At 38.2% G+C, this 25,301-nt stretch overlaps 1 protein-coding gene across 11 annotated transcripts in view; it reads left to right on the top strand.

Annotated features, from left to right (window-relative positions):
- Positions 1-25,301, top strand: part of ENOX2 (ecto-NOX disulfide-thiol exchanger 2) — a 258,800-nt gene that overhangs the window by 83,892 nt on the left and 149,607 nt on the right. For 10 of the 11 annotated variants that reach the window (XM_045471596.1, XM_045471594.1, XM_045471590.1 and 7 more), the window contains one exon: positions 19,210-19,353. The exons of the other annotated variant lie outside the window; for it this stretch is intronic. Coding sequence is in view for 3 of the 10 variants with exons in the window: in XM_045471587.1 (XP_045327543.1) it covers positions 19,210-19,353 (144 nt within the window). In the remaining 7 variants the exon portion in view is untranslated. The remainder of the gene's footprint in view (positions 1-19,209; positions 19,354-25,301) is intronic. 11 annotated transcript variants of the gene reach the window in all.

Below are 25,301 nucleotides of genomic sequence, written 5' to 3'. Positions count from 1 at the left end.
TGTCACCTCATACCTGTCAGAATGGCTAAAATCAGCAACACAAGAAACAACAGGTGTTGGTGAGGATGTGGAGAAAAAGGAACCCTCTTGCACTGTTGGTGGGAATGCAAACTGGTGCAGCCACTGTGGAAAACAGTATGGAGGTTCCTCAAAAAGTTAAAAATAGGGGCTCCCTGGATGGCTCACTTCCGACTTCAGCTCAGGTCATGATCTTGCAGTTCGTGGGTTTGTGCCCTGCATCAGGCTCTGCACTGAGAGCTCAGAGCCTGGAGCCTGTTTCAGATTCTGTGTCTCCCTCTCTCTCTGCCCCTCCCCTGTTCACGCTCTGTCTCTGTCTCAAAAATAAACAAACATTAAAAAAATATTTTTAAAAAGTTAAAAATAGAACTACCCTATGATCCAGCAATCTAACTGCTAGGTATTTACCCAAAGAATACAAGAACACTAACTCAAAGGTATACATGCATCCCAATGTTTATAGCAGCATTATTTACAATAGCCAAATAATGAAAGGAGCCCCAGTGTCCATCAATTGATGAATGGATAAAGAAGAGGTATTGTATCTATATGTGTGTACACATAAATGCTCGCACACACATACGCACGCTGAAATATTATTCAGCCATAAAAAAGAATGGAATCTTGCTATTTGTAACAACATGGATGGAGCTAGGGAGTATAATTCTAAGTGATAGAAGTTAGAGACAGGCAAACACCATATGATTTCACTCATATGGAATTTAAGAAACAAAACAAGGGAAAAGATATATATATATATATATATATATATATATAGAGAGAGAGAGAGAGAGAGAGAGAGAGAGAGAGAGAGAGAAACCCAGAAACAGACTCTTACTTATAGAGAACAAACTGATGATTACCAGAGAGGAGGTGGTGGAGGACAGGTCAAATAGAGAAAGGGGATTAAGAAGGGTACTTATCATGATGCGCATAGGGTGATGGATGGAAATGTTCAGTCACTATATTGCCCACTTGAAACTAATAGAACACTGTGTTAACTGACTGGAATTAAAGTAAGAAATTTTAAAAAAGAAAAGAGAAGGTAATAGCAATTTCTGAACATAACTTATTATTGTTAAAATAAGAAAATCAAGTTTTTATTTAATGGTAACAGTAAGGAAATGTTCCTGCTTTTGAGGATTTTTCAAAGTTATCCACATCGTGTCAATAAGCTTCAACTTTTCAATGAATCAGACAAGACAGTACATTTGGTGATACAGTTCACCACTTTGCTGAAGGGCAGAAGCAACCATTTTTTTAATGTAGCTTTCCAGAAGATATCTGGGAAGCAGCAACAGATATATTGCCATTTTTAGCCTAATCATTTTGTTGACCACAAGGCAGAACGGCAGCAAGCTCAGATGGGAGAGCTGAAGTCATTATCCAAAGGTCAGACTTGATAAGCAGACTGCTATTTCTTCCCCTAACTCCCATATGTCTGGAGGGGCATGTGGGCAACAGGAGAAGCCAGAAAGCTCACTGTCAAAAAAAGTAAAAAAGTATTTAAGTGATTTTATGCAAATAGAACTGGCTATATTCTGTGCAGAATGACAGGATTCCTGTCTTCAAGGAGTTCTTAGTCTCAACAAATGAGGAAACAGCAGGAATTTCAGGTAGAGTCCATATCTGTCTTGTGGCTTGGCTCAAAGTAGGCATTCCACAAATGTCATCTGGATGATTGGGTGAATGAATGGGTGGACAGACCAGTAATGAATGAACAATGAACTCTGAAATGTAATACTTTGGAGTTACTATTTGGAAAAGCAGACGACAACTTGAAAACCTTTAGCAGTATAACTTAGAAGTCAAGCATCAAATTCCACTAGACATTAAAGTGATTGAAATTTATACCAAGGGTGGAAATTACATTTATTATTTTTATTTATATGTTATATGAAAATAAAACTTAAAATTAAGAAGTCTAGCTCTTCTACCCTCCATTGAATTGCTATATTATGAAGATATAAGTTATGTTGAATAGTTTATCATAATTATTTTTATTTTAGAGAGAGAGTGCAAGTGGGGGATAGGGGCAGAGAGAGAGAGAGAACCTTAAGCAAGCTCCACTCTTAGCGCAGAGCCTAAAGATGGGCTCTATCCCATGACCCTGGGATCATTACCTGAGCTGAAATCAAGAGTCAGACACTCAACCAACTGAGCCACCCAAGTGCCCCTATCATAATTATTTTTAATCAATTTGATTTATTTTCTACCTAATCATCTGGAGATAACATTTGCACTTTTTCTTTCATTGATGGTAAGCTATCCATCAGTAAAAACTTTAATCCTAGGGGCACCTAGCATGTGATTCTTGATCTCAGGATTGTGAGTTTGAGCCACACGTTGGGTATGGAGATTCCTTAAAAATAAAAACATGAAACAAAACTTAGAAAAATTAAAAAAAAAAAACCCTACAGGGAAAATAACATACTACAAGGGAAAGATATGTAGCTGGAAGATGGGAGTTCCAGGCCCTCCTCACACTCATGTTATAACCTTGGGAAACCACTGAAGCTCCCCTGAGCTGCAGTTTTCTCATCTACCAAGCAAGGACATCAATCTTTTTCTCCATCATAGGGATGTTGTGGAAGTACTTGGTAAGATGTGAAATTCTATGATAATGTCGTTTATTGTTAGGGAAGGAGTTAGAAATAATACTCGGGTGTTCCAAGGTTTTCGTTTCTGGCATTTTAGTGTAGAAGGTGGAGTGCTGTCCCTGAATGTTGGCTATCACCCTGATATGGCTATATAAACAATTCCTGAATGTTACCATTAAATAAAATGTATTTAACGTGGCAGTTGAACAGATTGTAAGGTATAAGTTTAGATGCCATTTAGATGGTACTGTTCTTTTGAAGATTTCTCTTTATTTATCTCAGCGTTATTTATACTTGCCAGTCTACATGGCATATACCATGCATTTCTCTGGTTTGCAGTGACCAGAATAAAATTGTTTCATTGATAGGCCCTCACAGCATTTGACAAGTAACAAAGTTGCTAGAAGCTTTTACTTTAATTGTGACTCCCACTAAACTGTAAAATAACCATTTCAATTTGGAGGATCTTTATCCTACTAAACATAAATCATTTCACTATCCTCTAAAATGTGACTATGTTTAAGAGCAATAGACAAGCCACAGCCACTCTCTGTGTGTTGGATGAGGTTGTAAGTGTGTCACCAAATGCTCAAAACCGGTTGTTACTGAAGCACAATCCTATCTCCAAGAGGGAAGACAACTATTAAGAATGAACTTAGAAAAAAAGACATTTTGTAGATGTATTAAAATAGAAAACATAAGCTGATTAGGCAAAGTTCCAAAGATTCATTAGTTTATTAAAGTAGATTGAAATGAATGTTTGAGAGATTTAAATAAATTAACCTTTAATGAGTACCCAGGGGCCAAGGAAAAAGAATGACAGGGGATTAGGAGTATTTTGTCTGATTGTTGCATAATGCACAGTGATTAGGTTTTTTTCTGAATGCTTATTGCTGTATTACAATACTAATAAATAAAAAAAGATTAAATTTAAAATATCTCTAGATTGTAATTGTTGCCTGCTCTTATGTGTACACAAATACCATGCTTGGATTTAATAGCAATCACTATAACTTTGGCAGAGAGAGACAGGAATTTTTGTCATTACATCACTATATTTTGAAATGTCTCATATGTGAGCAAAGCTTTGGTCAATTAGGATAATTTATTCCTAACATGCTGGACATGCTTTTATCATTTCAGCATTAGATTCTTACTGAGTTTTGTAATACGCATGCTCTAAATAATATTAATTGATAGCAAATTACTTAGAAGATGTATTGGTATTCAAACATATTATTTTTTTTAACTTTTATGTATTTATTTTTTTGGGGGGGGGAGGGACAGAAAGAAAGGGAGAGAGAGAATCCCAAGCAGGCTCCGCACTGTCAGTGCAGAGCCTGACACAGGGCTCCATCTCAGGAACTGTGAGATCATAACCTGAACCGAAATCAAGAGTCAGCTGCTTAACCAACTGAGCCACCTAGGTGCCCCGAAACATCTTATTTCAAAAAAAACAAAAAACAAAAAACCTTTCTGTACTTCCTTACAACTTCTGGTTTATAATTAGAAAAATTCTTAAGAAGATTTTTTTGGAGCAGTGTTGGAAATGCTTTGTGTTTTTTTTTTTTTTTTCAGGGTGCCTTAACTTTATTACTATTAAATCATTTATTGACTTCAAAGTAAGTTTTGAGTTGGTGGTACTAGGAAGGCATTCTTCTAGGCATTCTCCTGTCTCATTTGCTACCCATTACTGAGTTTTATATCAAATTTTTATTAATGTGTTCTAGCTACACTTTTCTTGTTGTTTTACCTTAAAACTCAGAGCTTGCAGATCACACGGTTCTATTCTCATTTTTCAGATGAGGAAACATTGACTAAGAAATACTTGCCCATTTCCCAACTGAGTTGTTGGAAGAACACACACCATATAGTCTGTGCCTTTGTGTCCAGCTCTTCCACTATACTTAACTGCCTCCATAGCACTTTTTACATTTTACCAGATCCTTCTTTTTTTAAGTTTTGTTTTTGTTTTTTTAATTTTATTTATTTTTGAGAGAGAGAAGGAGAGAGAGCAAGCACAAGTCGGGGAGGTGCAGAGAGAGAGAGAGAGAGAGACAGATAATCTGAAGCAGGCTCCAGGCTCTGAGCTGTCAGCACAGAGTCCGACGTGGGGCTTGAACTCACAAACCATGAGATCATGACCTGAGCTGAAGTTGGATGTTTAACCTACTGAGCCACCCATGCGCCCCTTTACCAGATCCTTCTTAAAGTTCAGTGGAATCACTGAAGAATCACTGAGGTTACAGATGGCATAAGCAAACCACACTGCAGCCTGATTTTATTAAAAATAGTTGTAGTTTAGACACAGTGTTTCCCAACATTCTTCGTGACATTGTACATGTAGTGGAGTAAATGAATGATCTACTTGAGGGCAGGGGTGACTGGCCTGTAGTCCCAAAGGTTGTAAGGTTTGAAGCCTATCCCCAAGGCAGTTTGGAATCTTTCTTGGGAGGCAGGAAAAGAGACACAATAATTCTGAAGTATTCTAGCTGGTATCTCCTGGAGCAAGGAAATGAACATAATCCTGTAAATATACTTTGCCCCAAATTCCTCCAAGACTTCAGTTTCTTTTTGTTTTTTCCAGCAACCCTTCTAATCTTTCTTTCCACCTTTTTCATGGAAGCATTATAAATTGGACAAATTTAGATCTAACCTATTTATAGCACACAACCAATACAGTTCCCTGAATATTATAGGTAATGAGTAAATGAACTTACCCTCTAAGTGTTACCTGATTTTAACTTAAAAAAAAAACACTTTGGTCAGTGTATTCATTTGCTTCATTTAGAGCAATGGCTCTCAGTCCTGGCTGCACATTATAATCACCTGGCATCTTTTAAAAACTAGATCCTAAGGCCCCACGCAAACCAATTAAATCAGATTTATAGGGGGTGGGGCTCACGCATGGGTATTTTTTAAAAGTTCCCCCAGGTAATTTTAATATGTAGCCAGAAATGAGATGCACTCCTACCAAATCTGTGAGTTTGGGGACTTGATGGAAGCAGAAAGTAGTTAGTGAAAAACAAAAGAATATGGCACTTCTTTTGGCACTGTTCACTTTGTGGCAAACCAGATTTGGGTCACATGTGTATCAGAGAAAACAATTGTCTTTTAGGAGCACAAAGTGAGGACTCTTAAATGTAATTGGTTTACTGTACTCTGACTATATGGTCATACTTGGCATCTGCCCAGTAGGCTAGACTGCCTGGTCAGGTATTCATGGCCTTAGCTCATTACTATTCCAGTTCTTCCTTCCACCATCATCCTAGGCAAGTGCCCAACTTCCAGGAAAATCTGAGCCTATAATTTTACCAAGGCTGTAAATTTATCAGTCCAAATCTGTCTTCAAAGAATGCATTTCCCAAACCTGTGGGGAAGGGGCTCAAAAATACCAACAGCAAAAAGAACATAATGGAAGATGGAAATGGATTCAGTTAGGGAGGAAATAAAAGTTGGAATGATCTTCTAAATCAAAGTAACACTGTGGCTTTTGAAACCCATTCCGAGATCCCATGGATGTCAGTTGGATCTAGACGATGTTTAGGTGTGTTCAGTCCTGGTTTCTTCCTAGCAGCAGTTTTAGAAAGTTACAGTGCTTTCACACTTTGACTTCACCTGGTACAACTGACTCCTCTATTGTTTAATCAGAATGGGTTGTCCACTTGCTGCCTCTGGGGTGCGTAGAACTTTAGGTGTTAAGAATCTGTGCAGTGTTTAAGATCTATTATCTCATGATGTAACAGGACTTTTAACTTCCATGCAGTGCTATTTTGTTGCAGAGAAACTCTTAAGTTGAAAACGATCATGGAATTGAATTTGGCTGTAGCCCTCTCTTCAAGGCAATCCATCACTTCCCAATCTCCTAGGAGCCCTGATTTGCTCTGTCAGTTGTTTGTCTCAAAGCATCTTTCTGAAATGAATTTACTTTAAAGTTAAAGATGATTAGAGTGCTTCTTCTCCAGCAGACAATTACATTGCTATATTCTTTGGCCGAAAGAAAAACTACGAAGCATTAATTTTTCCAAGCTTTCTTTGAGTATTGTTAAAGGAGAAACATCAGCTTAATCCAACATACTATAATAACCAAAACACAACTGCTATTAAAATGCAAGATTTTCTAATAAGGCCATTTTGAGGAGTTATTTGGGAGGAGGAGAAAAGAAAGAACTCTGAAGGGAGGAATGGAAGGAATTTATGAAGTGTTCCTGACCTGCAAACACACGTTGTCTGTGAATACTGTAGACAAAATAAACCAAGTCTGAGAGTATTATTAAAATGTTTTTCTCTCTTCTTAGCCCAGTAGTATGTTATCCTGCCTCTTACACTATTCTGCTTTATATTTCTCCGGATGAATTGATATCTTTTGACAGGCTTTATTAAGAATACATAGTAAAGGTCAAGTATAAGCCATTTGCTGGTGTTTCCTGGCAGCCTTTATGTCATGGTAAACAGAGATTGGAAGTGGTTTTATATTCAGCATAGCATAGGCTTGGATTGTGCTTTTTCTCATACTGAAGCCCACAAACCTTGCATGATTTTCAAGACTGTGACTTAAGAGCTTTAAAATGGAGTCATCTCAGACTCTTCTCATCCCCTCAACTCCCAGATCTAATTAGACACCAAATCCAGAGGATTCCACTTCATGAATATCTCTGAAATCCATTCATTTTTACCATGCATTGCCACTGTCTGAAGTAATAATTACCATCATCTCTCCACCATATCACCCTGGTGTTCTAACTGGTCTCTCTGTCTCTGATGAGTTCTCACCAGTGCATCCTGCATTCTGCCATAACTGTAAGCTTAGGCACAGATCAGATGTTGACAGCCTTCCACCCAGAATACATACAACCCCGCAAATATCCAGAATGAACCCCAAGGTCCTGCAATAAGTGCTCTGATAAAAAGGCTCTGTGTATTCCTGTGGAGCGAGCTTTTGGGGATTAAGAAACTTTTCACTAAAGATTTGATCAACGTTTTGAAGGATGAATAAGAGCTCTCCAGGTGGAGATAAAGGGAAAATTGTAATTTAAGCAGAGGGAATGGTATGTACAGAGCACCATACAGGGAGCCCAGAAACAAATCCAGCATATACTATCAATCGATCATCAGCAAGGATGCAAACAATGTGCAATGGGGAAAACATAGTCTCTTCAGTAAATGGTGTCAAGAAAACTGATATCCACATGCAAAAGAATGAATTTAGACCCATATTTTACACATACAAAAAAATCAACTCAAAATGGATTAAACATTTAAATATAAAATTTTAAACTAAAATTCGTAGAAGAGGGGTGCCTGAGTGGCTCAGTTGGTTAAGTGTCCGACCCTGGATATCAGTTCAGGTCATGATCTCACAGTTGTGAGATCAGTCTCTACACTGGGCATGGAGTGTACTTAAGATTCTTTCTCTCCCTCTCCCTGTGTCCCCCCCCCAAAATAAATAAAAATAAAAAATAAAATTCCTAGAATAAAACATAGGGAAAAGCTTTATGATATTGGTCTTGGCTGTGATTTCATGAAATGACACCAAAATCACAGGCAATGAAAGCAAAAATAGACAGGTGGTACCACATCATACTAAAAAGAAAACACACAGCAAAGGAAACAATCAACAGAGTGAAAGGCAACCTACTGAACGAGAGAAAACATAAGGACTTAATTTCCAGAATACACGAAGAACTCCTACAACTCAATAGAAAAAAAAACAACCTTAATAACCCAATTAAAAAACAGGCTAAAGACTTGAATAGACATTTCTGCAGAGATGCACAAATGGCCAACATATGAAAAGATGCTTCATGTCACTAATCATGAGAGAAATGCAAATCAAAACTACAATGGATATCACCTCACACCTGTGAAGATGGCTATTAATAAAAAATAATAAGTGTTGGTGAGGATGTGGACTAATTGAAACTCTTGTACATTGTTGCTAGGAATGCAAAATGGTAGAGCTGCTATGGACACATATGGATGTTCCTGAAAAAATTGGAACTAGAACTATATGATCCAGCAAGCTCACTTCTGGTTATTTATCCCAAGGAATTGAAATCAGAATCTTAAAAAAATATTAGCACCACTATTCATTGTAGCACTATCCACAATAGCAAAAGTGTGGAAATAACCTAAATGTCTGACAGATGAATGGATTTAAAAAAAAAAAAGTAGTATGTATATACAATGGGATATTATTCAGTCTTAAAAAAGGAAATCCTGTAGTATGTAAGAACATAGATGAACCTTAAAGACATTATGCTAAGTGAAATAAGCCAGTCACAGAAGGACAAATCTTGTATGATTCCACTTTATATGGGGTATCTAAAATAGTCAAACTCATAGAATCAGAGAGTAGAATGGTGGTGGTTACCAGTGGCTGAGGGGAGGAGAAATGGAAAATTGCGAGTCAATGGGCATAAAGTTTGAATTATGCAAGATTAATAAATTCTAGAGATCTGCCATACAACATCATGCCTGTAGTGAACAATACAGTACTGTACACTTAAAAGTTTAACAATGTAGCTTTTATGCTGTGTTATTACCACAATAAAATAATTCTTTTTTAAGAAAAAAGAAGCACAGACATGAAAAGGCCTAGCATATTTGAGGAATTTGAAAAGTTTGGTATGAATGAAGCAAAGGGTACTTATGGGAAGTGAAATAGCAAGAAATGAAGTTGATGCAGTACTTTGGGCCAGATTTTCTGTGTACTTATCTGCCTTCCTTTCTAGTTGTGATCTTTTTGAGGAAAGAGACTGTCTTATCAAGTCCTGAAATGCTGGGGCCTAGCATATTGCCAGCCCCACAGAAATGTTTCAATGAATTACATGAGTAAGAAGAGAGACTATCTGTCAATATTATTTTATAGATTCAGCCATTCCAATACATACTGAACACCTCAGACTCCAGGCTGGAGCAAAATGAAGATCCTAGTTATTATTTTTTTAATGTTTATTTATTTATGTTTGAGAGAGAGAGAGAGAGAGAGAGAGCAGAGGAGGGATAGAGAGAGAGTGAGAGAATCACAAGCAGGCTCCACACTGTAACCGACTGAGCCGCCGAAGAGCCCCAAGATCCTACTTATTCTTTTATACAACAGCAGTTTAAGACTTGTTTCAAACACAAATTAGTTCTTTTTTTTTTTTTTAAGGCTTTTTTCCTTTATAGTCATGTCATCTTCTCAAAGACTAGATTCTAGCTTTCTTCCAAGTAGTAGGTTTGACTTCAGCCCAGGGACATCTCTAAAGGAGTTTATCTCTTGGTGACACCCTGTATTGATACTCCTCAGGTGGAATTTTTATATTGGAGGTATGGATCTACAAAGGATGTATTAATATATTACAGAAACCTGTTTTCTCCTGTGTGTTTAATTTCACAGCTAATGCAGGGTTGTTTATCATACATTCTTGAAAAACTAGTCCAAATGGGGATCAAATATTGGGAATGCAGAAAGCATAACTCCAAAACATTAGTGATACAGTATAGCAAAATTAATGGGGTGGGGGAAGGACGAAGGATAAATCTTTCAAACATGTAAATGAGGATTTACTGTATTTATGTAGTTCTATCTTTAGGGACTTCTAAATCACAAACTCATCATTGGTTAATTATAAGGCAATTAAAATTGTAGTGCAGCGATTGGGTAAATAGTTAATGAAGACTGAATGAAATGAAGAAAGGAAATCTAGTGAAATTAGTGTGTACAATTTGGGGAAAACAAAGATACAAATGTTATTCGTGCAGGGCATCAGTCTGAAAGGATACCAATATCCCTCTAGCACTAACTGATAAAATTAACTCTGCAAAGACCAAAGGAGTTCCAGTTCTCACTCTCTCCTTCAAAGCATCCTACACTGGCACGCAGATTTATCTGACTGCTACTTCAATTTTCACTCACTTACAGCATGTGAAATTATTTTGTTGAACCTTGTTTACAATGTATTTACTGGCATCTTAAGAATCTATTAGAACAAACTGGCGTACTCTGTGTGTAGTAACTGTTACTACGCAAAGGGCTGGCTCAGCCAAGGCTCCTGACCAGATCCAGTTGACTAGCTAGTTTTCAAAACCAGCAGAGCGGTTTCTGCAGGGAGAACTGTGCTTGCTTTTGATAATTACCTCAGCTTTATGAAATCAATCTGCCTGAAGGGAAGACCTCATTACAGATCTGACAAGATAGACTCCAGTTTCAATACCAGAACAACTCTCTGTCCTCAGGCTCTGAAATCTGCAATTATTTATTTTATTTAGACAGAGACACCCATAATACAGTGCCTCTGGGCACATTCTCAGGCAAGTATTAAACAGATAACCTAATGGTCAGTGTGTTAGGAACCTACCCTTTTCCTGTCACTCAAGTGGAAAATTGGTCAACAGGAATCGCAGCATGGCCTAGAGCCAGCTCAAAGTAGGCACTGATCAATCACCATCTTTCTAATCCCCCACCCTTAAAGATGTGGAGAGAAGGGTAGTTGCTGTAACTGTTCTCAGGGATAAACTACAGGAAAATAAGACTTTTTCTTCTCCGTTCCTCTGAAGACTGCCAGACTTTATACTAAGGACAATGATAAATCACCCATCTACCATCTGTCACTTTGAACTGTTCTATCAAATCAACATTTTTTTTGAACTTTGTTTTCATTGAGGAATGTGATTTTGCTGTGTTTCCCAAGCCTTAAATTGTATGGGCGAAAAGAATCCTGAAGCATTCTTCTTCTTGAAGTTGGAAATATATATTTTGCCTTCCTGCTCACAGAACTCAAGCACCTTAACAGATTTAGTTCAGACTTTTCTGAAATAATTCACCTTTACTAGGCCTGGGAGATGTCAGCCACACAGGAAAAACACAGGTAACATTCTGAGCATAGGAAAATACGGGTTTGGAGAGAAATAGTCCTTTTCCATTCCAGCTCTAGTGTCACTGTTAGTAGTTTTCTAACAATAAAGCAGCCAGCTGAAACTGAGCACTGATTAAAGCTTTGAGAGGAAGCATTTCAGTTGTAAGGGTAAAGTGTGGTTCTTTCATGTTGGAAAGTTCAAGGTGACAAATATGGTCTCCTCCCCTAAAAATAGCACAAGCAAAGAGCCATCACTGACTAATCCCAGCATTATTTATTAATGTTTTACCCTGATGGTTGTGTATTATCTGAAAGCAAAAGAGGGTTATAACATGAATGCAAAGCTAACATCCTCTAAGCCGTAAATAGGATGTAGCCTTGGGGCCTAAAGGGCCACACCACTTGAATTTTCTTATTCTGCTTTTGAGGCAAATTCATAGGAACCCTCGATTAGACTAGAAAGGAACTATACACTTATTTAGTGTGTAATATGTGGTAGATCCTAAATATACATTCTCTCATCGAACTTTCCTCACTTCCCTATAAGAAGGGGCATTATCATTCCCACTTTACAGTGCAGAAACAATCCCAGAGAAATCAAGTGGCTTATTTATACCTCTTGTAAATGGTACACCTAGTAAGTAGCAGATGTGGGTTTGAATCCAGGTCTTATTGTAGAGCATCACTGTCCAATAAAATTTGGGGGGTGATGGAAAGAGTCTGTACTGTGCTTACTGATACAGTAGCCACTAGGCGCATATCGCTGTTGAGCACCTGAAATGTGGCTTAGTGATGCTGAAGAACTGAACTTTTCCTTTCATTTCATTTCATCTAGTTTATTTAAACTTAGATTTTAACAGCTATATGGCTACTGTGGCTGATGGCTACTGTGTTGGATAGTACATCTCTAGGGATTGACTCTTCTTGACTGCAGTTTGTAAAGCAGGGATCTATAACCCAGTATCCATAGAACTATTAAGAAAAGATCCATATATGGAGTTTCTTTTATAGTATTTTCTCATATAAGAGTCTTAGTCCAGGGAAGGACAGTGCTGCCTTTTTCATTGGAGAATGAAGTTATGCATAATCAAGGTTGGGGGTAGAGTGTATGACCATCTACCAGCACTCCCCAAAGAGTCTTCAGGGATCCTGGATTAGAGGGGATACCAAGAATGCTGAAGGAACCCAAATCATACTTCCCTTCATGACAGCCCCAGCAGCAGGTTGGTTAGCATCTGGGGTGGGAAACACAACTATTGTACCTAAGTTGTAGCAGAGTTCAGATCGATACACATGTCTGGAGTGTTTGTAACATTGTACAAGGCATCATGCCAGGCATCTTGGAGGAAGAGATTTTTAAAATGACTGGGATGGGGCACCTGGGTGGCTCAGTCAGTGGAACATCTGACTTCAGCTCAGGTCATGATCTCACAGTTTGTGAGTTCAAGCCCCGCATCAGGCTCTGTGCTGACAGCTCAGAGCCTGGAGCCTGCTTCGGATTCTGCATCTCCTTCTCTCCCTGTGCCCCTCCCCCGCTCACAGTCTGTATCTCTGTCTCTCAAAAATAAATAAACATAAAAAAAATTAAATAAAATTACTGGGAGGTAAAGTGTGTAGTAAAGGAGTTTACAACTTAGTGTCAGTGAGTAAGGCAGGAGATAAGGGAGGATAACAGAAATACTCAGAGAACTATAGCACAAGGCATGCTCTAAAAGGCATATGAAAAATGCAGATGAGAATCTGAGGGGAACCAGAACAGTGTTTTAGAATTTTAAAAAAGCCCAAGTTCCTTGCTGTATTGTTTATTAGCTGCATGACCTTAGGAAATTTACCTAAATTCTATAAGATTCCCTTTCTTTGTTGTAAAATGGGAATAATTAGAAAAGAAAATGAAAAGATAATGTTTGTAAAAACAGAACACATTCTTAACAGCCAGTGAATGGTTGATCCCCTGGTAGCCCTGTTCCATTGCTGTGTATGTCATCAATTGGGTGGAAGTGGTTAAGGAAAGGCATCATGAAGGAAATAACATCTGAGATAAACCCTAAGAGAAGGATAGTATAGTATTTTGAAAGTTGGAATTCAAGAAGTTGGTGATGGAGCAATGTGAGCTAAAGGTGTGGAGACAAGGAAATTACTGGAGTGATTCATTGAACACCAGGTAGTCCCATTTTGCTAGAGTGTCAGTCTTTTCTACTCAAAGTGTAATTCCCCACACCAGCAGCGTCAGCATCATCTGGGACTTGTAAGCAAAGCAGATCACAACCCAGACTTATTAAATCAGAATCTGCATTTTTAACAAGATCCCCTGGGAACATGTGTGCACATGAAAGTTCAAAAAGTGTTGGGGTAGAGTACAAGCTGAAGCTTAGTGAAAGACAGTGCTCAAAATGGGTGGGGCCTTATTTTGAAGGCCTTGAATGCCTGACCAGTAGTTTAGGGAATCACTAAAAAGTTGCTGAAGGATCACTATCAATAAAAATCTGCCTGTCACCTGTATCACACCTTGAAAGAGTGACATGAATGTAAATTTTTCCCTGGAAGCTTTTATGTTCACCACCATTCAAGCAAGCTCCTTAGTAGAAAAGGCTTTTGGCCTTTTTCTTTGTCATCACTTTCCCTGTTACCTTCACTCCCCTATTGATCTTTTACAATTACTGTTGTTTCAGCTAAACCAGTTATACAGAATATTGAACTCATGAAATTGACAAAGTAGGTTTCATTTGTTTGACATGAGCTAAGACCTGGAACTAAGAAATGTTCATTTGTTTTGGCTGCTAGCCTCTGTGGCCACAAAGTGATACTGCAGCCCAGGTCTGTTAGACATTGCAAATATTCCCCCAGAAGTAGCAAGTGGAGCAACTCCGTAGTGACAGCTGAAAATATGGAGTCAGAGGTTTTCAGGCCTATGCTGAGGAAGGACAAAAAGCTCCCAGGGATAGATAAATCCTACAAAAGCACCTACCAGCACACTAAGGTCCTAACCATTATCCTAATAACCCCTTGTTTCTCCAAAAGTTTTGAAGTAAAAACTAATTTGGAGACCCTCTACTTCCCCTGATTTCAGACTGAAGTCAACTGGAAAATAGGATTCAGGTTACAGAAATTTGTTTCATACACAAATTAGCTATAATGTTACTTTTGCCAAAAACGGATACTCTGTTTTTTCAATCTAAATGTCTGTCTGGACATTGCTTCCTTGAATTGAATTTACCAGATTTCTCAGTAGCTAACCATTTTCTTTCAAAGGGAATTAATCCAGAGTATAATTGTGTTGCCTTTTTGCTAAGATTGTACCACCTTAAGTCTATGGCCCGCAGCTGCAAATAAGAAGTGGCAGGGACCCACATGGTCATATTTCCGTACCATAACCTGGAGCAATCATTAAAAGTGTTAGATTGCATCATGAAGTTTAGTCCTAATTTGACCTGATAGTGGAAAGCTCTGTAAAGTGAATTGTGACAGTAACTCTAACAGCAGCTGGGCACAAAGAGATCATTGATCTTCTTTCACAAGAGTCAGGAAAATTCTTCAGTGCTCCCCTGAAAGCCCAGGAATCATTTGCATCTGTATGGCAGACATCATTGCCTGTGAACTCACTGACAAACACACTTCATTCTGAGATGTTTAATTTGCTGGCTCCATTGGGTGAGAAATGTCATTCTCCAAGGACCCCACCCCCACCCTTCCCCCGATATGCATACTTTCCAAAGTGCGTGTTATGAAGTCAGATAATCTGTATTTTGACGTGACATGAAGTAACAGCTGGTCAGCTCTCTAAACCAGTCAACCTGGTTTTAGATGAGATTACGTTACCACGTGGACTTAATTGTGATCATAAACTACAGCAATAGCAAAAATCTGTAACACTCATGTTTATTATGTTTTCCTTTATTTTTTATCAATTTGTGCTTCCCTTTAGACAAACTGTATATTTTGTGGGGTTAGGCAGTGAGGGGACAAGATGGGAGGAGACATGAATGAGCAAAGTTCAAAGTTTTATTACGTTTACCCTCAGGAATAAAAGGGCAAGGACAATGAGAACTATCTAAGATTTTAGAAAATGTCTAACATTGCTCTGTTAAACTGTTCATGGCTCCCTCGTCTATTTTTCTTGCAGTGACTATCAATAGGACGCTTACAAAGTTAGACGTGCCATGAACTCATTTTAGGGACAATAAGCAAGTTAATAGTTGAATAAAATGCATCCTACTTCGTAGGCAGATTGGGGGAGATGAAAAAGGAACCCTCAAAATAGAGGAGGCAGGAGTTTTTAAAAAGGCCAGCAAAGCAAGGTGAATCTCTGGGAGCACAGCAAGGAATGGTCCCCAGGCCAAGAAGTACCCCCTGGATTTAGGCTCTATAGATAAGATTCCTGTGTTGCATAAAAGAATGAACTAAATAACCCCAAAAGTTTCCCCCTAGTCTAACATTTTCCTAATATGTTTTTAATCTAATGATGTCATCATGTATAGTGGGAAATTAGTAGAACTAGCTTCCATAAGAGATTTAAAGATTAAATTCTATAGTTTTGGTGAGAATTACAATATGGTAATTGCTTATATTTTACATTTAAGTCATAATTTCTGCAGGAAGAATCCTTGAAATTAAAGTGGTAGTTTTCTTTTTAGAATTTAAATAGTTTTAATGGGGCTATTTTACTTACAATAGCATTCAGCATGGATCACATATACATGACACAGAAAAGATCTTCTAAGTACCTATTGATTTACTGATTTATTGGCTTTATTTTGTGTTGTCTTAGGGGATGAATAAAAAAAATACAATAAACGTGGCTAGAAAGCACTGGTGTCCTAGGATTTTGCTATCTATATAGCCCTTGTTCTCAACACTACAAATCTTTGGAGACTGTATGGGGTCCCAGAGAATATAAAATGTGGATGCATATTCAATCAATCAACTTACTGAGTGGCATGTCTTTCTCACCTTGATATGAGATCCTTTTCTATAAGAAACAGGCCTGTGATGTTGTGCTTAAATTATCAGCATTGCCACATAATCTGGATCATATATGAGGTGGACACAGAGAAAGTACTTGAAATCTCAGTTTTGTTTAGTGCCAAACAAAAATCTGTATGCTAGGAAGAGTAACAAAATACCTAAATCCCTAAAATTATCATCTGGGACTAAATAAACAGTAAAACAATTATAGTCAAATATCTATGACTGAATACTTTTAATTTAGCAGATTCTTTTCCTGGACTCCAACTTCTAGAAAAAGGAAAAGCCAACAATGAAAAGATTCAATGAGGAAAAAAGGTCTATCCTTGAATCAGAGCAAATTCAGACCAGTCTCCGCACACTGCACATCAACAACCTAGAAATTGAAATGGAATAGAAATAGAAATTCAAAATTATGGTAGTGGCAGTTAATATTTATTGAGTGTCTGCTATATGCCAGATGTAATGCAGAATCTTCTACATACATAATTTCATTTTAATCCTTTTAACAATCCTATGAGTTAGGCACTGTTATTAGCTTCCTTTTATAGATTAAGGCTCTGAAGTTCTGTAAGATCTTCAGTCATCTACTTAATAAGGCAGGGAAATGGACTAATATATTATTCTGTAAAATTATCAAATGCAAAACAAAATAAGGAAAAAAAATGCTGATTAACCTCATTAATCAGAACCTCTTAATCCCTGAGCATTCCTTTTGATCAAGCTTTCACCTTCTTGCAGTATAGTTCTCCAATGATGGAGATGCATTTGAATTCTAATTATCTTAAGTAATGTTGATATAATCAGCATCATAACTTCTAAGTTGTGGCATTAATTCTTGATTATCAGCTATCACGTCTTTAATTGGTTAATGGAACGAGTCACCTACCCCTCCCTGTGGAGTATTAATTCATTAATTCAACACTCACTATATGCCAGGCACGGCGATAGGCACCAGGGATACAGTTGTGGGTTGGGAAGAGTTGTGGGGGGAAGATCCTCGTTAGAAGAGTTTACAAGCTGAAATTGTTTTTTTTTAATTCATTTAGAATAAGATAATCATAACTTTAAATATATATTTTTTATCTTGTTAATCTTTGCAACAACCCTGTACAAATGTTATCACTCCATTTTTACACATTATGAAACTAAGAGTAAGGGAGATTACATGAATTGCCAGCTAGTAAAAGACACAGCTTTGGGTTTTAGCCCTGATTGAAACACATGCTGTATCCACTATGCCATTCCATCCCCCATAGAGCTTGTTTTGGTCAGTATAATATTGCAGAAGGAAATACCAAGAAAAGTTTTTCTAACAGCACACTACTCACATTTGACCCTGGGACCACTCAGGTGCAAGAAACCTCTTCATTTGTAAATTGTATAAAAATCTAGTCTTCTTTGAAAATAGTCTTGGCCTTATCTGAATGTTTTTTAATACATTGTTATGTATTTAATACATTGCTATGTATTGATGTTTGTTTCCTTAGTTCTTTCTAATCATGATAGGGATTTAATAGAACATGGATATGATGCAGTGAACAGTTGACTTAAGATACAGAAGTGAGTTTTCATTCCTTCACTTAGTTACTCAGGTGATGTAAAGGAAAAATGTTTGACAAATCCCAGAAAACATTTAATGGAGGTGTGCCAAGTGGAGTCTGATTGCTGAAGAAATGGTATTTGTTGTGTGGGCTGAAAACATTAGCCTAGGGATACTTTAACTAAAACCAATAATGTACAGACATTTTGTTAGGATCTTAGCAGTCATTTTACTGAAACTTGATTGACTTTTAGCTGACTGGACTCCAAGCTTTTATTGACCGTTTACAACATTGCCTCAAGAATTGTATAGCTGCTGCCCATTGAAACATTGAGGGTTAAAGAATGAGCCTGGCAGGCCAACCTGATTCCTCTTTTGATAGGATTAGGGAACCAGTGGCTAAAAGGCTTAAGAGAGATCACCTAACTTTGGTCTTTAACAAAGCTTTTGATTCCACATTTCATGAAGTTTTAATTGAAACACTTGAAATTCCAGGTGCTGGTGCCAGATGAGTAAGAAACCCTCTGCTCCTCCCGGGCTGAAGCATGTAAGACCTAGAGAGTAGACAGTGCCTTCTGCCGTTTTAGATGATGCAGCAGCAACTAGTAAAGTAACCATGCTGTGGCATCATTTGGAATGGATAGAAGTAGCACTAGCCAAACCCGGGTCATTACTCCCCAGCACTCCAACTACTAACTAATCTCATTGCAAGGTCTGTATCTTTGTTTCCTTCTCTCATTTGCCATAGAATTGTGGTTTTCTTTTGTAGAAACCTCTGTTATTGTTGGCAGTGACTTTGATGCCAGGATGCTCTAATGATATCTGCATCACCTTGCAGTGAAAGAATGGAAAAATGTCAAGGGACAGTCTGAGGAATACATAACCAAGCTTTTTCAAAGGAACCGTGGGTTTAACCATAGCCACATTTAAAGAAGACCTTATCTCTTTTAAGGAAGGAGGTAGAAGATAATTTGATAGCTTGTGGCCAAAAATGCTAATTTCCCAGAAACGTCAGGGATCTTCTTATAAGACTGAGTGACAGTCTTACAAGACCGTATGTTTTAAATCTGTACTTGTCAACAAAATCTGGAAAAATTACAGAAGGCAACTGGTTTTAAGGAATTCACCTATTATTCCTAGTTTCTTAAGATTTAGAGAGTTTTCCTCTAGTGGCTCATATAATACAATCTAGAGACATCCCAGTCCTTAATGGAATCTGGATTTTGGCTTTCTTTTTCTTCTTTAGGATTGAACCAGCTGCCCTTTGACCCTGCCAACAACAACGAACCCCTGCAGTTTGGTAGTGCCAGTGGCCCTCTGGTCACAGAAGGCCTCATTGAGAATGGAGGGGAGTCAAGCAAGAAAAGAAAGAGAACAAATGCTCCTTCAGGTAAGCTAGGCAATAATGCACTGTCTTAAGCCAGTGCTATTGAGTCAGCATTTTCCCAGAGCCTAGTATGTGATTGACACTTCGCTGGGATTTGTAGAACCACAGAAATAAGAAAGAGTCCCCTGCCCTCAGTGAACTCACGGTGGGGTAGAGTGGGGGGGAAGCACATACAAGAATAACTAATAATGAGATAGAGTATCATTGGTAATGTGGCTAACTGTGGAAAACAGGGTAAAAAACCCTATGAGAGCACAAATGGGGAAGAGTATAATTCAGCCTTGGGCATTGTGGAACACTTCACAGCAGAAGTGACCTTTGTAGCTGACCCTTGAATGGGTAGGCTTGACACACACACACAAAAAAAAAAGATGAGTAAAAAACATTGATTTAAGTAGAAGGATTTCATGAGTGAATGCTTTCACTGTATGTTTTTCTTTGCGTGTCCATGTGGTGGGCTACCCTCACTTTTACCCGTAATGCAGATAACTGCATATATTTGCATCTCCCCACCCCAGCCTTGTTTCCCCCAGTACACAATATGCCCACATGTGTTTTATGCCCTCATAGTTCTCTTAGAACAGGTGACGAACTGATTGCCCTAAATCGTTTATAATAGTCAACTGAGTTTTTATCCTCCCCTGCAATCCTCCTTTACCTTCATGTTCCATTAGCCTATTCTCGGGTTAAATTTCTCCAAAACAAGTGGGGAAGCAACAGGAGAACCAATTCTTAACTGATCATTTGATACTTTAAAATTGTATCTCTTTGTTGCTTGGCTAGTCATTTGAAAACAGTATCCACAGTGTGTAGAAACTGATCTGAGATTGGGGATTAGCCTAATAGACACATTCACGGTGCTTTGTTTTGTTGTTTTTGTTTTTGTTTTTTTTTACTATTTTATATTCACCTTGTAACATGGAGCATGTTTACAAACATATAAGATCATATCTGATTCGAAGATTATACGTCTTTTCACTTATAAATCAAGGTATTTGTCAAATACAAATTTGGAAAACAAAAACACAGTAAAACACAGCTCTCTGGAGCTCTCAAGAAGAGTGATTTTTAGACAGCTGTATTTTCTGGAACATTGGAAAAGCATAGTTTATAGCTAAAGAACTGGTGTGAGTTCTAATCCCAGCTCTATTTCTGTTTGTGGCTTGGGGGGGTGGTTCCTTAACCTCTCTGAGTTTCACTTCAATTGTAAAGTAGAAATGGTACTAAAACCCACCTATTAGGATTTAAACACAATTATATAAGGTAAAGTGCTTAGCATGATGTTTGCACACGGTAATCACTTAATAAATGTTGCTATTTTGTTATCATTATTATTATATGATAATATTATGAACTTTACCTGTTTGAGTATCAACACATTTCACATTTTTAGGTTAACCATTATGGATACAAATTGCATGTGTGTGTGTGTGTGTGTGTGTGTGTGTGTGTGTGTGTGTGTAAATGTATCTGCCTTTTTAAGGAATGTATTCAACTCTGATCATTTAGAGGCATAATTCCAGATATTAGTTATTGTACTGCACTATAATACTCTATTATAGTTTTCAGGGTTTACTAAGGAATATAGGCCTTTTATCTCTACAATAAAATGTCCTACAGTCTGGTAGCTTTTTAGTTATTACAGCCATATTTTATACATGTCCTGTCTCCTTTCTGCAGTCTGCAGTCACTTCTGGTTTCTCTCAGTGTCCCTTCATGCAGCAGCCCTTTTTCTCCTTCTAATCAGTTACAAACACTAAAAAACAAAAAACCCAGGGGCACCTGGGTAGCTCAGTTGGTTGAGTATACAACTCCTGCTCAGGTTATGATCTCACAGTTTGTAAGTTCAAGCCCCACGTGGGACTCGCTGCTGTCAGCGCAGAGCCCGCTTCAGATCCTCTGTCCTCCCTCTCTCTCTGGCCCTCCCCTGCTTGCAGTCTATCAAAAATACATTTAAAAAATAATAAAACATTAAAAAAAAAGCCAGCCATTTCCAAGTTGGTATGTCAGATCCGTATGTTAAATCAGCTATAAGAGAACCTGGTATGGAAAGAGTTAAAGGATTTAGGGCATCAACTTTAGGAAATCTATTTTGGCTGCTCTGAGGCCTTTTTTGATCACTTATTAGTTTTTCCACTGTGTTCTTAATAAGTGATGTGCTAGTTTAGAGTAATACCTCCTGAACTGTAGTTAATTCATGAGAGTGAGGAAAGGGGTATGAATTCATTGGAATTGTGAAGTAACTTTAAAGAATTGCAGTTTTATTTCTAATGAGCATATTCAGTGAGAGCAAAGTAACCGTTGCAGATATAGGATTTTAGCAATAGATTATACTAATCTACAATTAGCAGAATCAATTTGCATTCAAATAATGAATATGCTGAGGTTCTTAAAAAAAAAAGACTATTTTCTTTAAATAGGTGAAATAGGCCCTGGCAGGCTAAATTAGCTCTCTTGCAATCTTTTTCACACTGTTTGCTTAGTGAACCCTTTCTTTGTAAGTAGTACCCTTTCTTTGTGGCTCCAGCCCAGGTTAAATTGCCACAAATTCCAAAAATGTGAAGTCCAAATTAATGAGGTTTTACTATATGGGGAAGCTCTTATAATTGCTCAGCTGGCAACCTTACAGCATTGTAAATAGGTAGATTGCTTTGTAATTGTATTTTCGTCCTTTGTCACTGTTCCCTGCATCTCAGCAAGGAGGAAGGCTAGGGTTGGAAGTCCTTAACAGAACTACCAGTCATTTCAGTTCTAAGCTGAGCTACACATCCAGCCATTATATCACTGAACCATGTGACCCCTTTGAATCAAAGCCATCTTTCTCACTCTCCTGTCACTGCAAATGAGGAGGGGTCTTTGACTGCAGTTCTAGTTCCTCACTACACATTCTGGTTTTCTTCCTTTCCCATCCCTCTTATTTCATCCTTTTCTACAATTTGCCTCTCTCCTTTTATACTAAAATTGATTTCTTAAAGGTCACAAGTGACCTCCAAATTGTCAAAGTCCCTGGCCTTTTGGCTGGTCTCAACCACTTTGACCTGTTTTGTTCATTTGATGCTGTTAACAACCTTCCCTACCTTGAATTCTCTCTACTTCTGCTTTCCTTGGCAATGCACTTTACAGATTCCTCATCCTTTTCTGTCTCCTTCAAGCATTCTTTCTCCTTTCTGTCCCTACCTCCACTTTCAGTGAGTATACTATCATCCACATTTATAGGTGAAGAAATAAAGGTTTGATAAACTAACCTAAGGATGAACACCTAGCAAGTGGTTTAGGCAGGCCTCTAACTCCAAAACCTCTCTCCAACTCTTATGCCACAGTTATGCCTGTAGATATTAGGAATCCGGACCCATTACTAAAATATATGTTAGGGGCGCCTGGGTGGCGCAGTCGGTTAAGCGTCCGACTTCAGCCAGGTCACGATCTCGCGGTCCGTGAGTTCGAGCCCCGCGTCAGGCTCTGGGCTGATGGCTCAGAGCCTGGAGCCTGTTTCCGATTCTGTGTCTCCCTCTCTCTCTGCCCCTCCCCTGTTCATGCTCTGTCTCTCTCTGTCCCAAAAATAAATAAACGTTGAAAAAAAAAATAAAAAATAAAATAAAAAAAAAAATAAAATATATGTTAAACATTGGTGGCACACTAAGGAAATCTGTGTTCGTGTGAGAGTAAGGTGAGCAGATTTGATCATTTCTAGGATCCCTCTAAACTCTGAGATCCCATGGTCTCTTCAGCTTTTCTTTCCCTGCTACTCTATAAAACAAGTCTTCTAGTTCAGCCAAGGTAATCTGCTACAAGACCAGCATTGCACCCACCTACTTAGTACCTTGCTCATGCCATTTTTTTTTTTGTCTAGTGTGCTCTATCTCCTTTAACTTGTCAAAATCCTGTCCAACTAAACGTACCTGCTACAAATCCAACCGTCTCCAGTAGGCTTTCTGGATCATCAGTTAGAATTGCTCATTTGTACCTGTGAAACCCCTTGGTGGTCATATTCATATGACTCATTTGACACTGGTTATAGATTACCTTGTTGTTATCTGTTCATGTAAATATGTCTTAGCCTTTTAACTCAGTCATTAACCCATTATTGGAAGGGCCCCTGACTCCTGCTAAAATGGCTTTTAGCAAAGATACAGTGTCTTGCACACAATAGATGCTCAAGAAATATTTATTGATTGATCATGTATCTGGATGAATAATTGCTTTACCCTGGCCTTAATATTTTCTATTATTCTCTTATCACTGCCAGAGTAGAGCTGTGTATAAAACTGGGCACTTTTGGGGTGCCTGGGTGGCTCAGTTGGTTAAGTATCCAACTCTTGATTTCAGCTCAGGTCATGCATATATCATGGTTTGTGAGATCCAGCCCTGCATCAGGCTCTGCTCTGAGTGTGGAGCCTGCATAAAAGTCTCTCCCTTGCTCCCCCCACCGTGTGTGTGTGTGTGTGTGTGTGTGTGTGTGCACGCACACTGTGTCTCTCTCAATAAATAAATAAATTTAAAAAAATAAAATAAAACTGGACACTTGGTATTTCATGTTGATCAATTGACTTCCTCACTTGACCCTAAAGGTCAAACTCCAAACATTTGTAAGATTATATCCTTAGATAAGCCACACATCAGATCCAGGTGCTTGTGAAAAGAATACCTGGCCCTAATGGAATCCTTGCCTCTTTACCAGGTGAAATTTCATGAGTGCCCAAGGAAAACTCAGAGGTAGAGTTTGGATGTCCTGTCCCAACTCCTCAGTGAAGTAGATCAGTAATCTGGATTAGATAACACTGCAGTATTTGACCACAAACCCTTCCTTTGTAGATCTGGCTGCTTTGCAGCTTTTATCTTAAGGCAATCTCAGCATTCTTTAGAGTGTGTTTGCTCTCAAATTTTACCTTTTCCTTGTAGAAATGTTTCCTCAGTAATGGTGCAGTAGCACAAATTTTCTGAAATTGCAGTGAGTCCACTTATTCAGATGATACTTCATGGCTCAAGAGTAGAAGATTGTTAAAACCTCATCAAATTATAATGACTGTCCAGAAGATGCCAACTGCCTTCTTGTTTGATATCCACCTGGACTTGTAGAAGCAGAGATACCAATCCTCTTCTCTTACTCTAAAGTGGAAGAATCCATGAGTCAATAAGGCCATCAGATGATCACTAAAATTGAATGCATTGTTTTAAGCAACCTCATGACACATTAGTATTCAAAAGAAAATGTCAGCTCTCTGGAAGAGTAGGCAACTAACCTGGGGATAATTATGATACCAGAGTGATGATGCAGATGTGGACATACTCCTGTTTCCATTGTCTTCTCTCATAGACCTGTACTGAAAGATAGGTTTGCACTTAAATACATGATGCCCAGTACTGAGTAGTATTATTCTCAAAGTTCATGTGAGTGATGAATAGCTCAGTATGGAAAGAGGCATCCTCAACCATTTTCCATTTGCAATAACGTCTGAATCCCAACTCCAAGAGTTAAAGATCTCCAGGAAGACCCTTCTGTTCAATAATAATTTGCATCAGTATGGCAATTCTTTCTTTCCTTAATATATTTTCATATTTGTTTCATTTTAGAGATGAAGTGCTAATAACCAGAGAGGAGAAATGATTTTGACTAAGGTGGACTAGCATCTCCAGGAATGTTATGATAAGGACCTCCAGATAGTATCTAAACTTGATCATAGACCCCTAACTCATTTTCCAAGTATTCCTTTAGAATTTCTGGAAGTCAAAGTGAGACTTGACAATAAAGACAGTGAAGAGTTCTAGCACTGCCAAGGCGAGATTAATAGGATGAAGTGGGCCTGTACAGCACCAAGTCAGACATAAGGAAGAATTATATTGGAATGAATGGTTACGGGGAAGTTGCTTAAGCCTGTTTGAGAGAGAAATATAAAAGTGAGATAAGCACTCATCTGTTTGGGAGTACTTTTGTTTCCTTTCCTACCTAGAAG

Source organism: Leopardus geoffroyi, chromosome X (assembly GCF_018350155.1).
Source record: "Leopardus geoffroyi isolate Oge1 chromosome X, O.geoffroyi_Oge1_pat1.0, whole genome shotgun sequence".
Lineage (NCBI taxonomy): Eukaryota > Metazoa > Chordata > Mammalia > Carnivora > Felidae > Leopardus > Leopardus geoffroyi.
Note: the sequence above shows the minus strand (reverse complement) of the source record. Positions and strands in the feature narration are given on the sequence as shown.